The sequence below is a fragment of the Glandiceps talaboti genome, chromosome 20, assembly GCF_964340395.1.
Source record: "Glandiceps talaboti chromosome 20, keGlaTala1.1, whole genome shotgun sequence".
NCBI lineage: Eukaryota > Metazoa > Hemichordata > Enteropneusta > Spengelidae > Glandiceps > Glandiceps talaboti.
In genome coordinates, this window is record NC_135568.1 from 14496098 (window position 1) to 14508488 (window position 12391).

The window sequence follows — 12391 nt, forward strand, 5'->3', positions numbered from 1 at the left end:
ACTGTCAAAGGATACGTATCATACAGAAATCCTCATCAGGGTAGCATTTACATACAGGAATTGGTTGATACCCTGGAACGCCATGCCCATTCTACTGACTTACTATCAATGATGACAGAAGTCAACGCAGCAGTTGAAAACCGCTTGAAACAACGGTCGAGAGACCTAGGTGAAGATATCGCAATGGTACCACTTACAGAAACCACTCTACGTAAAAAAGTTTACTTTAACCCTTAAAACATTGTGGCATCTAGTTAACACGTATTGCCTGGCCATGAGGGTAGCGGGAAGACTACTATAATGTGTTTATAGTGTCTGAATATGGCCAAGCAAATATGTGTTTCATAACACATTACATTATCTGTAATTTATTACCATTGACAAACCCGTCGAGTGTAAAACTAATGACAATAAATTTTGTCACAGCGGAAACAATTGAGAGTGTTCTTATTGATTTTTTTTTATTCAGTGCTTAAATGACATAATTCAATCATTGAATACATTTTGTACAACACACAATATTTGAAGAAATTCACTTCAATTAATATCGAATGTAAGTGTGATTAACTAAGTGCTAAATTTTACTTCCTGTGTATGTATCCTGGGTTACCATCAACAACCTTCGTCCAATCATTGTTGTCGTTGGATACAGAGCTCTCAGGACCAAGGAATGATATACCATCAACTTGAGTTCCTTTAGATAAATATCTGGAAATATAAAATATAAGACTAGCAGGAATGTAGCTAATTTGAAAAGAAGCTTGTAAAATGTCAAAGTAGACACAAACAAGACCATTCTGATTAAAATCCGATGTAGTGTACATGGCACAATTTTTTTTAGGTGTTACGTTTACTGTTGTAGGCTCTGTTGTGAGCGCCCATTACCTACATTGTACATCTGACACAATACCATTATAGGTTTTCCCAAACCAAATCTCATACTCTTGAGTAGCCGATCAGAATCTGTCTTACAAATTAACACTCAACATTTGAAATTGAAAAAAAGAGAACCACCAAACAATAATGATAACATCATTCTCTGCGCTCTTTTCGAACAGAGCGCTCTAAAGTACTTTACCAGACGGTATATTTCGGTGCATTGCGCATTTTCATTCATTGCGTGTATGCACTCAGCACTCTCCTGTGGCTTGGGAAAACCTATGATATCGTGTCAGATGTAGGCAATGGGAGCTCACAAAAGAAAGGGCGACAGTCAACATAAGAGCAAAAAAGAAATCGCGCCGATTACACTACATCGGATTTTAATCAGATTGGAACAAGATCAACGAATCTGCACAAAAAATACCAAAGGTGAAATAAAGAATTTAAAAAAAGAAATGACGAAAAAGTAGTGAACAAAACATAATGGAGTGGCCACTTGTTTTTGCTGGCCTTTATGGACTTAAAGCGACTCGTAGTGACAAGACTCCTTAGTTGACTAGCAGGTCATGTTTTGAACAATATATGCAACAAAATGCAATTTTGTGAAGCATCATTTCATCAGGAATGTTTTGTCATTTATTTCAATTAATGGATTCTTGAAAAAATTCTGAAACATTGCAGTATGGCAAGTTATCTTAGCTAGGTATAAACTGTGCTCTGATACATCAGTATGGTCTCAAGTGTTCAGTATTGTCCTTGCTTAATTTTTTCATTCACGCAATGTAGGTACAGATGACCATCCATGGATGAAAATGTGATCTGTTTTTATTCATAATTTGTTCATATTTGTACCAGTCAGACATTCTTTTGCAGTTAGTTATTTGTTAATGTCATTCATTGCAATTAACGGTTTATTCTAAACTCATACAAATGCAATTAACAATTATTATACCTTGCACAAGTCAAGTTATTGTTTTTGAACAGAAAATATGGATTATATACTCTGGTTGCTCTATGTCGCAACAACTCGTGTTTATGTAGTTCTGCCAATTTTTCTTGAATTATGCTTGACGAGGTATAATAATATTATTCCTCAATATTTTTCTTCATTCAGTTGGGAAAATACTTGTGACCTAAGAGTTTGTCACTACTTGTCTAGCAACTCGTAGTGACAAGGCCCCTTAGGTCACTCGTATTTTCCCTGGCTTTGCAATGAAATATATTTAGGAACAATATCTTAAAAAGTAAACTTCTCCTTCAAAATCCATTTTAATCTTTCTGGGAAGGTTTAGTTTTTTGTGAATTGTATGCCAAAAAATGCAAAATTTAATCATCAATACTTATCATAATAATTATATAAAAATATTATCATATAATTTAAAACCTTTACATTTTTAAAATAAGCAAATTATGCAATCATTATTTCACCGTGGTAGTCTCAGGCTCCGAGTGTGCATTTATTCATCAATTCGTATCAACATACATGAGTACATAAACCTAGCTTGTATATGGTAATTTATTCAAATTAGACACTTACTTCTGTACAACTTGTACTAAGTCGTCCTTGGTAACTTTCTTTAACTGTTCTCGGTGTACTTGTTTCATATCATCTGTGATTCCACTTAGAAATAATGTCATTCCTCGATTTGGTGGTGCCACTGGATAGTCTACCTGCAAAATGCATTTTTGTGAAAAGTGATAAATTAAAATTGTGTCGCACTTCATGAAACTGTTTTAATACCAATCTTTACATTTGTTGTAAGGCTGCTAAATTAGCATATTTTCTTGTCTGTCATGACAGGCATTCAAAAATTTTGACCATATACTTTGTGAGAGTCTTGTATTGCTCAGGTCCAAATATTTTCAACTTTTGTTGAACCGTGTGTTTGCAGACAAGCTATGGTTGCTTTGCACATCATTTCATTGGTACAGTAAATAAGCTTGTGACATGTGCCCTGCCTATTCCATTGCATTACTATTCATGAGCAGGTACATGAATATTATTAGGAGTTGGTTTATTCATTATCTTTGGTTTGTAACTTTAGTGTACCACAAGTAGCAATAAAGAATGAAGTGTTTTGAGTATACTCTACAACTCTGGTATCTTTCCTTACCCACTACGCCAAACACCGGTCAACTCGCTACCAAGACCAGGATTAAGAACTTGTAATAGGTTACAAAGCTATTTCAATACCCAAGTTTTAGTCATTTTCAGCAGAAGACTTTTCACAGTACAATGACAGAACCCCATGATGGGTGAGTGCAAGTGTGGCGTAGTCAGGGTTTAAGTGCTTGCAGTGTTCTCTGCAGCAGTACTTTCACAAGCATAGCAAGTGAAGTGCTGAAGAAAATACTGCAAGCATGAGTGCAAATACCCCACAGTACTCACAGTGGAACTCACATGGCATGGGGCTCTGTTATTATTACATATGTTTATCCAAAACAGCAAATTTCTGTAAAAATCATTCTGTGCGATTGCACGCTTTTGTGTTCAATGAACGGTTGCGTCCCTCATTTGCATGCAGATATGCAATAATTTGTTTAAATATTGCACCACAGTGTAAATACCCCTAGCAAGCATGTCACTGTCATGCACTGATGCAAGTAATCTTTGGTACATGTGTAATAATGTATGTCACCATCTAAGAGCACTGTACTTACGGTTTGAAATACTGACAGCTTAGCTTCATCTATATCTTGCTGTGTGTAGTTACCCTCCTTAGCCCATTCTGTTGATGCTTCAAAGGCATTCAAAGTTTCCACAGTATTTGGATCCCTGGAAAGTACAAAAATATAGTCTTAGTCTTATTCTCTATGAATTCCAAGTCTAAAGCACTCCATGAATCCAATATTATGCATATAACTATTCATTTTTTTATCATAATTTCTCTGCATAACTAATAATGGAACTGTGCTAATACTTAATTTTTTTCTACCTTTTAAAGTCAAGATTTTTTCCATTGTAGATCCAAAACAAAGACCAAAATTTTTCTGAAAAAAGTTTAATATGAACGAGTGCACTGCATCAACAATGCATAAAGATGTACATGCCTACCTGTATGAATAGAATGAAAATATTCCTGATGTTCCCATGGAAGCGCCTCCACCATAGGCTCCTCCTTTCTCCCTGAAAATGAAATAATAACACTCGGTTTATATAATGTAAAACTCAAAGAACAAGATGTAAATATCTTCCTCAGGCCTTTCTCCTCACAAACTTTACAGAATATCAGATATATCAGTGACCAGTTCTTGCTTTTTTGAATGTTTTACTGTGATAGAACCTGAGCCATGACACACAAGTATAAGTGTGGTGTGTGTACTCTCAATAACAAGAGATCCTGACATGGAAAGTAGAAAGACTGACGGTATTTTGTAATCTTGTAGTTTTAGAACTGAAAGCATTTGTTGATATCTCTACTGAATTGATGTCAAATATTTCGTACCTGATTTCCCTGTGTAGGAATTTACTTGTCATCAATTTTCCAAGTACCCTTAATCTGTAAAAAAAATAAAAAATAATCAAATGAAGAAAGAAACCAGTGTAATATTCAAATTTGTCAACATTTCTTGATTAAAACTTGTAATTTTACTACACTTTGCCAAATACTGTGAACACTTTGTAGGGGACACATGTTTTTTTTTTATGAGCGAAACAACATTAGCAGTAATTGGATGAGACTTTTATCTAGGCTGACCAGTCATCCTCACTGAGTGACACAATAGCAGTACACACACACAGTCTGGTACTAAAGTAACCACAGATGTAGATGTAGAGTAAAGTGTTGTTTCATTATCAAAACTTAAGTTGCTCTGTGTATATGTACCTGACTGTAAGTATGAGGTGTAAAAGAAGTACATGCATACAATTATAAATTAAGTAGACGAACACGTTACGTAGACGGTACTGTTATAGTTTAAAAAGACCTGGTTTCTCACTGGAATACAAATTTTTTAAAAAGTGACCACAGATGAGGCAAAGGCATGAAGATGTACACGGAAAAAGAAATACATTTTTACTGTTTTACCTTTTTGCATGTAAATAAAATGAATAGGTTCGGGTGCTTAAACTTGTGTCAGTCGGGTTATCAGAAACACAGTATTAATTTTAAATTTGGCCTTAGTAGTTCTTACTTTGCACAATCGTGATGAGTATATCCTACTGTTGGTAAACATCGCCCCATGTAGTTAACAGGAAACGGTAACGGGAAATGTATCCTCCTAGCAGAAGGCTTGAAATCAGCTACCTACAAAAATATTGAAAAATTATTTAAAAAAATGATGAACCTGTATGTGTGTATTTGATTCCGTTAGAATTAGATCTATTATTTAGGAAACACAACTCTATATTCATGACAACCTTAGCCTTGTGTTATCACACAATTTCATGTACAAGGATCTCTCGCAAACTCATTTGCATACCCACGTGCATGCAAAAAGTTTTGCTCATTTCGTTTAGTGAATATTGGATATGCAACAGTTTAATTTTATCTCAATTCATGCTTGTATGCATCATCAGAGCCAAGTAAACCACTGATAGTACATAATTTGGAATTGACTCAAATGTATATTGTTACATGTACTATTCAGAAAATATAAAGAAATTCCCTTAATTTTGAAACAAAGTGTGCATTTCACTGACATGCAAAGCCAGCATGAGGATATTTTGCCCATCACCAAAAAAAAAAAAAAAAATTGAAATGCCAAAAATATGGGTAGGTAGTTGAACAGCTTTTTTTTTCTGGCCTAATGACAGAACCCCATGATGTGCAAGTTTCAGTGAGGATACACAGGGTATTTGCACTCATACTTGCAGTGTTTTCCACTTCACTTTTACTCACCATGCTTGTGAAAGTACAGCCAATGAGAACACTGCATGCACTCATGCGAATATTGCGAGTACGCCACACTAAAACTCTCATGTCATGTGGCTCTGTTATAGTACCACTAGTAAATTAATATGCGCATACACTGGTGCCAGTAACCATAGTTACATAAACATTGTATATATCAATAAGTCGTATCAGAGAAGACCTTATATGTACTTTCAGATTTGCATTCTCATCTTTTTTGCTAACTTTTTGTGATGTTATTGGGAATAAACTTGAAGTGAAAGTCATGAATTAAAATGGAAATTCATTTCAATATACCTCAATCATTTCAGCATTAGGTTGTGCTTGTTGTACACCTGGGGAAGGCAAGGTATTGATACATTTCTCCAGTGAAGAAACAGCCGAGACTAAATTATCTGGACTTGAATTTAAAGAACACCTGAAAGAAAGACATCAATTTAATCATTGTATATTTATAAAAAAGAAAAGAAAAAAGAATTCCAGATTATCTTCAATGTGTCAACCTTCCAATCAAAGTTTCCCTGTAGTTACTTTCACCAAAGAACACATATTCCCTACAAAGGCCAGCATTCTCATCAAATAGTTGCTTCTGAACAATGCCCCTAGTGGCCAAACTATACAATCTTTTGTTTTTTCTACAAACTTGAACATTGCGACTCCATTTGGGAGAAATATATTCTGCCTACAGTGAAATGGGTGCACTTTTATTCTTTCTTACCTGAGAGACCCTCTGTTGAGTAAAAGCTGTGCAATGGTTTTCAGGTTCTGGATAACTTGTGACAGATCTTTGCTTTCGGCTATTTGCTTCATGATAGAGACCTGTGTCATTCCATGGAGTAGTTCTTTGGTTTCACTAAGTGGTGTAAGTGAGCTACCAGCACATAACATAGCATAGTGATGGCCATGATAAGCTAGTGAATTGGCCATCTCAGCTGCTTCCATCTGTATCAGTGTTGTCAGTGTATTTTCATCTTCTAAATTGGCCCTAAGTTAAAATACGGATGCATTTTTAGTTAAATTACACAGGATGGCCACACACCAATAGTCACACACACAATTACTGAAACACAAACACAGCCATGAATACATATATACATACAGAAAACCTACCTACATAAACACACAAAGGCCCGCACATACAGTTCCCATCATACATTATACAACCCATAACACCAAAGTAAAACATTTTCTGTATGTACCACAATCGTTCATATCATCCATATCAAGTGTAAAAGTATAAATTCATTTGCTAATCGACTACATTAATTAGAAAGCCCATATGCTGGGCCTGTAAATAAACCAATTGAAACAGTATCCTTTATGCTTTATATGAATGCTATAGTATTACATTCAGATTTGGTCTCTGGAAAATTCTGTCATTATTGTTTATGGTATCTCTCAGGATTTTTTTCCCAGTTTACAAGTAAATGCTATAGTGTAGTTCTATATTTTCACATAAATTTGTAGTGTGGATGCCAACATGGTCTCTAACTAAACCACAGTCTGGTCAAAGTCCCTCAATCAGCCCAAAAAGTTGTTATCCAATCAGTGAACCCAAACTGTTATAGTGATGTAAACAGTGTACAAGTAGCATCCTGAGCTGACAAATATACTGTATTTGGACATTACATAACTGCCCTAATAAACATTAACTTTATGAGGGACTGTTTTATTGGTTACAATTTTGTGATTGATTAACAAAGACATGATGTTAATTACTGTGTGGGTGGCTGTAGATGAATTTTAAATTGCATCTCATGCATCTCAGGACTCCCAGAGTAACGACTTACATGTAGACTGTGAGTGGAGGTGTAAATGGTAATGATACTGTATAGGAACTAGACTGTGAGTGGAGGTATAAATGGTAACGATACTGTATAGGAACTAGACTGTGAATGGAGGTATAAATGGTAACGATACTGTATAGGAACTAGACTATGTGAGTGGATCGAGGTATATATGGTAATGATACTGTATAGGAACTAGACTGTGAATGGAGGTGTAAATGGTAATGATACTGTATAGGAACTAGACTGTGAATGGAGGTGTAAATGGTAACGATACTGTATAGGAACTAGACTGTGAATGGAGGTGTAAATGGTAATGATACTGTATAGGAACGAGACTGTGAATGGAGGTATAAATGGGAATGATACTGTATAGGAACTAGACTAAATAAATTTGTGACAACACATCATACCTTTGAAAGATTTCGGTCCATAATTCAAACATATCCTCCATGTTATGATCAAGACAATATGATGAAAATAATATACCCTGTAAAACAAAAACCACTAATCGTCAAGATATATATGTATGGTTCAACCAGATTGATAAGGAAACTATCGCATCTACAATATACTATTATATTTAATTAATTCATTTTTTGATATACAAGGCCAGCAATATAGTGTTTCTGTAAACATAAAGTTAGTCTACATCTTAGAGAGCAAATGTTCCACAATCCTTGCTGGATGTGCATTACTTAGTACAAGTATACCCTCTTATACACATATCATCCCTTTGTGAGTCTAATATTTCAAACTTTGTATAGCATCAATATTTTGTATACGATAGGAGAAACTGACTTTTGGTAAATAAAAACAAAAAACAACAAAAAAAAAAACCTCCCAAAAAAACCCCCAAAATGAATTTTGGTATATTGTTCATGTTCATGGAACATTTGATATCGTATCAAAGAACCGTCAGTCTCAAATTGTGCATGTATTGGTCAAAATTTTTCACTCAACGCTGCTGACTAAGATCACATGTTAAGTCCTACCTGATCAAAGCTATTCATATTACTATGATGCAATGCAGTATGGGTAGATACACTCAGACCACCTGTCTTCAATTCCTCTCTCTGAGCTAACTCATGGTGGCTCATGTCACCAGCACCAAGTCTACAGGAGAAAGACAGGCAAATCAATCAATCAATCAATCAATCAATCAATCAATCAAATTTCTATTGCACCAATTTCCAGAGTAATGTTCTGTTCCATAGCACTGAATGGCTAAAGCACATCATAGGCTTTGGTGAAGAAATAAGTCTTCAGGTTTTTTTTGGAAACAATCCAGGCTGGAAGCTTGGCGAATGTCATATGGCAAAGAGAAATGTTTTGAGTAAAAAAAAATGTTAATGAATGAAAGATTATATTGTGAAATTAATTTTGATCGATAATAATAATAATAATAATCTTTATTTATACTGGATAGTTCTTTATTTATACTGGATAGCATTTAAACACTTGTCTCCCAAGAAGTCCAGTGGGGGCCATCCCTCATGGGTTCAGTGTTAATGCAGGAGGAAACCGGAGTACCCGGCGAAAACCTGCGTTGTTCGGTAGAGTCAAACTGAACGACACTCTTCTTACTTACAGCGGGGTAAATTTAATCGAACCCTGAATGGGGTTCGAACCCCGACTGCAGTGGTAAGAGGCAAGTGGTTTAACCACTTGGCCACCGACAACAAGATAGAACCCGGGTGTCAAATTTTCATCAAATAAAGTGTACTAAAATTGTTACGTTTAAAGAATTTGTACTTACTTTGTTACAACATTACAAAATAGAGGTACATAGGCTAAAAGTTCTCGAGGTAATTTATTCATACTGGCTATAGCTCTGAAGTACGACACTCCATTGGTTGGCTGCTCACACAGCTGTACTGGTACTGTTTCTGTAACGAAATAGAAGAAAAGAGTTGTGATTCCATTACTTTCTTTCACATCAGCAAAATTGCTTTCACATGATGTATGACAATGTAATTCTAGTAATCATATATTTGTTTATAGAGTTCAAAGAGAAATTAATCTAACAATGACATCAGTATATGTACATGGATATTTAGCGACCAACTTACAAACAATGTGAACTCTATTTTCAATGTTTATGGCTCTCATAGAAACTTAACTCACACATACCTAGTGTTGTTCTCTTGACTTCCGTTCTTTTCAATTCAGGACTGATATCACTTATTAGTAGAGTTGGAAGACATGACAAGTCCTCCTGGCTATTTTGGATTTTAGCGAGTTCAACTCCTGTGGAGTAAAAAAATAGAGAATGAATGGTATGATTCCTCTATATGCACTGTTCATTAATTATCTAGCCATAATTACACTCGTCAAAATACATTACATGTGCTCCTTTGAAACTTGGACAATAACACTAAGTGGAAAACTACAAAAACTAATACTCTGTTAGAGTTTGAAATTTGACATAAACAATGTTAAATACTATTCAGATCCTAAGAAAGACAAATATTTAGACGTGAGACTATAATGTTAACTGCCAAAAGACATCAGAATGGTTTGATAATTCAACCACGTTAACCACTCCATATGTTTGCTTGTTCAAATGTTCATGTGTGGTATGTATGTATGTTCACAAGTTATGGATGCATATCTTCATGTGTGAGTATTTGTTTGTGCTATGTGAGAGTGGGGGATTTGAATGTATAAATGTGCCTGCATGCATGTGCACATGTGTGTGAATCTTGAAAAATGAGAGAGAGAGAGAGAGAGAGAGAGAGAGAGAGAGAGAGAGAGAGAGAGAGAGAGAGAGAGAGAGAGAGAGAGAGAGAGAGAGAGAGAGAGAGAGAGAGAGAGAGAGAGAGAGAGTTGATTTAGAATTCGTTGGCTCAGTAGGTGCGACAAAAATATGCTGAGCCGTTTGAATTGCGAGATTTAGAGCAAGTGTGTGTGTTTGTGATTGTGTGTGTGTTCGTGTGTGTCATTTGAAAAATGAGAGACTAAAATATTTCAAATGTTTCATTTACCATGGTTAAATACATCCACCTTTTGTTCATCATTTAATCTTTTCAGTTTTTCTTTCAATAGTTTCTTTTCCTCCTCAGCTTTCTTGTTTTCATACTCTGGATCAGGTGACATAGTCAATGTTAATTTATGCAAATTATTCTTAAAATATTTGACTATTAAATCTTGTAAGAACCTGGGATTTTCCTCAAGTGATTTCTTGAATTTGTCCACATTTTGATTAATTTGCAATTGTTCAATAGGGTCGGCATCATGATTCCAACTCGACATCAAGGACTGTTAATAAAAGAAAAAAACAAATATTTGAATGAATTGTACAATATGATGTTATTACCGGAAGTGCATTATTTCTTGGCACAATTCTAGGAGCTTGGATAACAAATTAAATATCACATGCTATGGATTGAAGTCAATAACAACAGTGCTAGTAGTGAATACAGAAATACTTGTTACCCTGGTAACAATGTGTCAAAGTAGAGCGGTAAAAAAGATATAATTTATTTAACTACACTTGTCATTTTACCAGGGTTCCCTACGATTACCATATTTTTGATAAGTTTGGTAAGTAGACAAAATGTAACGGGTACACGAGTCAAGGGTTCCCTACTAGTGTTTTTGGTAAGTGTGGTAAGTACTTATTCCCACCAGTGTTTTTGGTAAGCTTGGACAAAATGTACCCCAGGTACCCTAGTCAAGGGGTTCCCTAACAGCATTTTTGGTAAGTTTGGTAAGTAGACAAAATGTACCAGGGTATCAAAGTCTGAGGGTTCCCTACTAGTGTTTTTGGTACGTGTGGTAAGTAGATATTCCTTACCAGTGTTTTTGGTAAAGTTTGGACAAAATGTACTCCAGGTACCCTAGTCAAGGGGTCCCCTAACAGCATTTTTGGTAAGTTTGGTAAGTAGAGAAAATGTACCCAGGTATTCAAGTTAAAGGGTTCCCTACCAGTGTTCTTAGTAAGTGTGGTATGAAATTAAGCAAAATCTACCCATGTACCAAAGTCTGAGGGATCCCTACTAGTGATTTTGGAAATGGCATTCTGTCTAGCTGTGCGAGTTCTCCAGTTGTTATTCTGTTATTTCCCATCAAAACAATTCACCTAATTTTATCACCCTATTGCACGGTATCCAAAACATTAACAAAATCACTGGCTACTAAGGCCTTCAAAAACACTGTCACTCACTCATACTTGCGATAAATATAAATGAAACTTGGCAGATATAGAAATATACTTACACTGATCAGTCCCAGTCCAAAACTTGTTGTTTGGTGTTTTAATGACAGTTCTATTGAGTGTAACACAGCTTCTATTCTCTCTTCAGGAAATCCATCTCTGAAATGTTGACAGTGGAAGGTATATTATATAAAGCTCTTTTACTTTCTGTACATTCAGTCAGAATACATGTAAGCACTTGTGTACAAATGACCAAATCTTAGATGATGATGATGATGATGATGATGATGATGATGATGATGATGCTGATGATGATGATGATGACAACAACGATGATGATGAACATCACACGGTGGTGATGATGTTTATAGCCTCTAAATACTTACTGTATAACTTTATCAAAGGTATCTTCTATAATTTGTTTAACTTTCTCTACATCATCTTCACCAATTCCTTTCAATCCAATGGAGAATGTAGAATCCTTTGTAGAGGAACTATACCTATAAGTAATAAAAATACATGTACATCATACGTCTAAGCCCAAAACTTATTATAACTGATCACTGACAGTGTCCACTCTCTCTATATTACCTCTATTACTTTTTACAAATTATCCCATGATATTGAAATTAACAGTGTGAGGATATAAGCTTTGAGAGAAGGGTGATTCCTAGAATGTCATGGAATGACCATGGACTCTTGCTTTACCA

At 35.3% G+C, this 12391-nt stretch overlaps 1 protein-coding gene across 1 annotated transcript in view; it reads right to left on the reverse strand.

Moving 5' to 3' along the window:
* Positions 1-474: 474 nt before the first annotated feature.
* Positions 475-12391, reverse strand: part of LOC144450468 (presequence protease, mitochondrial-like) — a 44233-nt gene continuing 32316 nt past the window's right edge. Inside the window, exons 11-25 of the mRNA XM_078141079.1 lie at positions 12068-12181; positions 11744-11840; positions 10510-10783; positions 9656-9772; positions 9282-9411; positions 8518-8638; positions 7936-8012; positions 6454-6720; positions 6033-6153; positions 5017-5129; positions 4329-4382; positions 3938-4009; positions 3544-3658; positions 2420-2553; positions 475-708 (exon numbers count right to left, since the gene is read on the reverse strand). Coding sequence (XP_077997205.1) covers positions 582-708; positions 2420-2553; positions 3544-3658; positions 3938-4009; positions 4329-4382; positions 5017-5129; positions 6033-6153; positions 6454-6720; positions 7936-8012; positions 8518-8638; positions 9282-9411; positions 9656-9772; positions 10510-10783; positions 11744-11840; positions 12068-12181 — 1933 coding nt within the window. The 3' untranslated portion in view covers positions 475-581. The remainder of the gene's footprint in view (positions 709-2419; positions 2554-3543; positions 3659-3937; positions 4010-4328; positions 4383-5016; positions 5130-6032; positions 6154-6453; positions 6721-7935; positions 8013-8517; positions 8639-9281; positions 9412-9655; positions 9773-10509; positions 10784-11743; positions 11841-12067; positions 12182-12391) is intronic.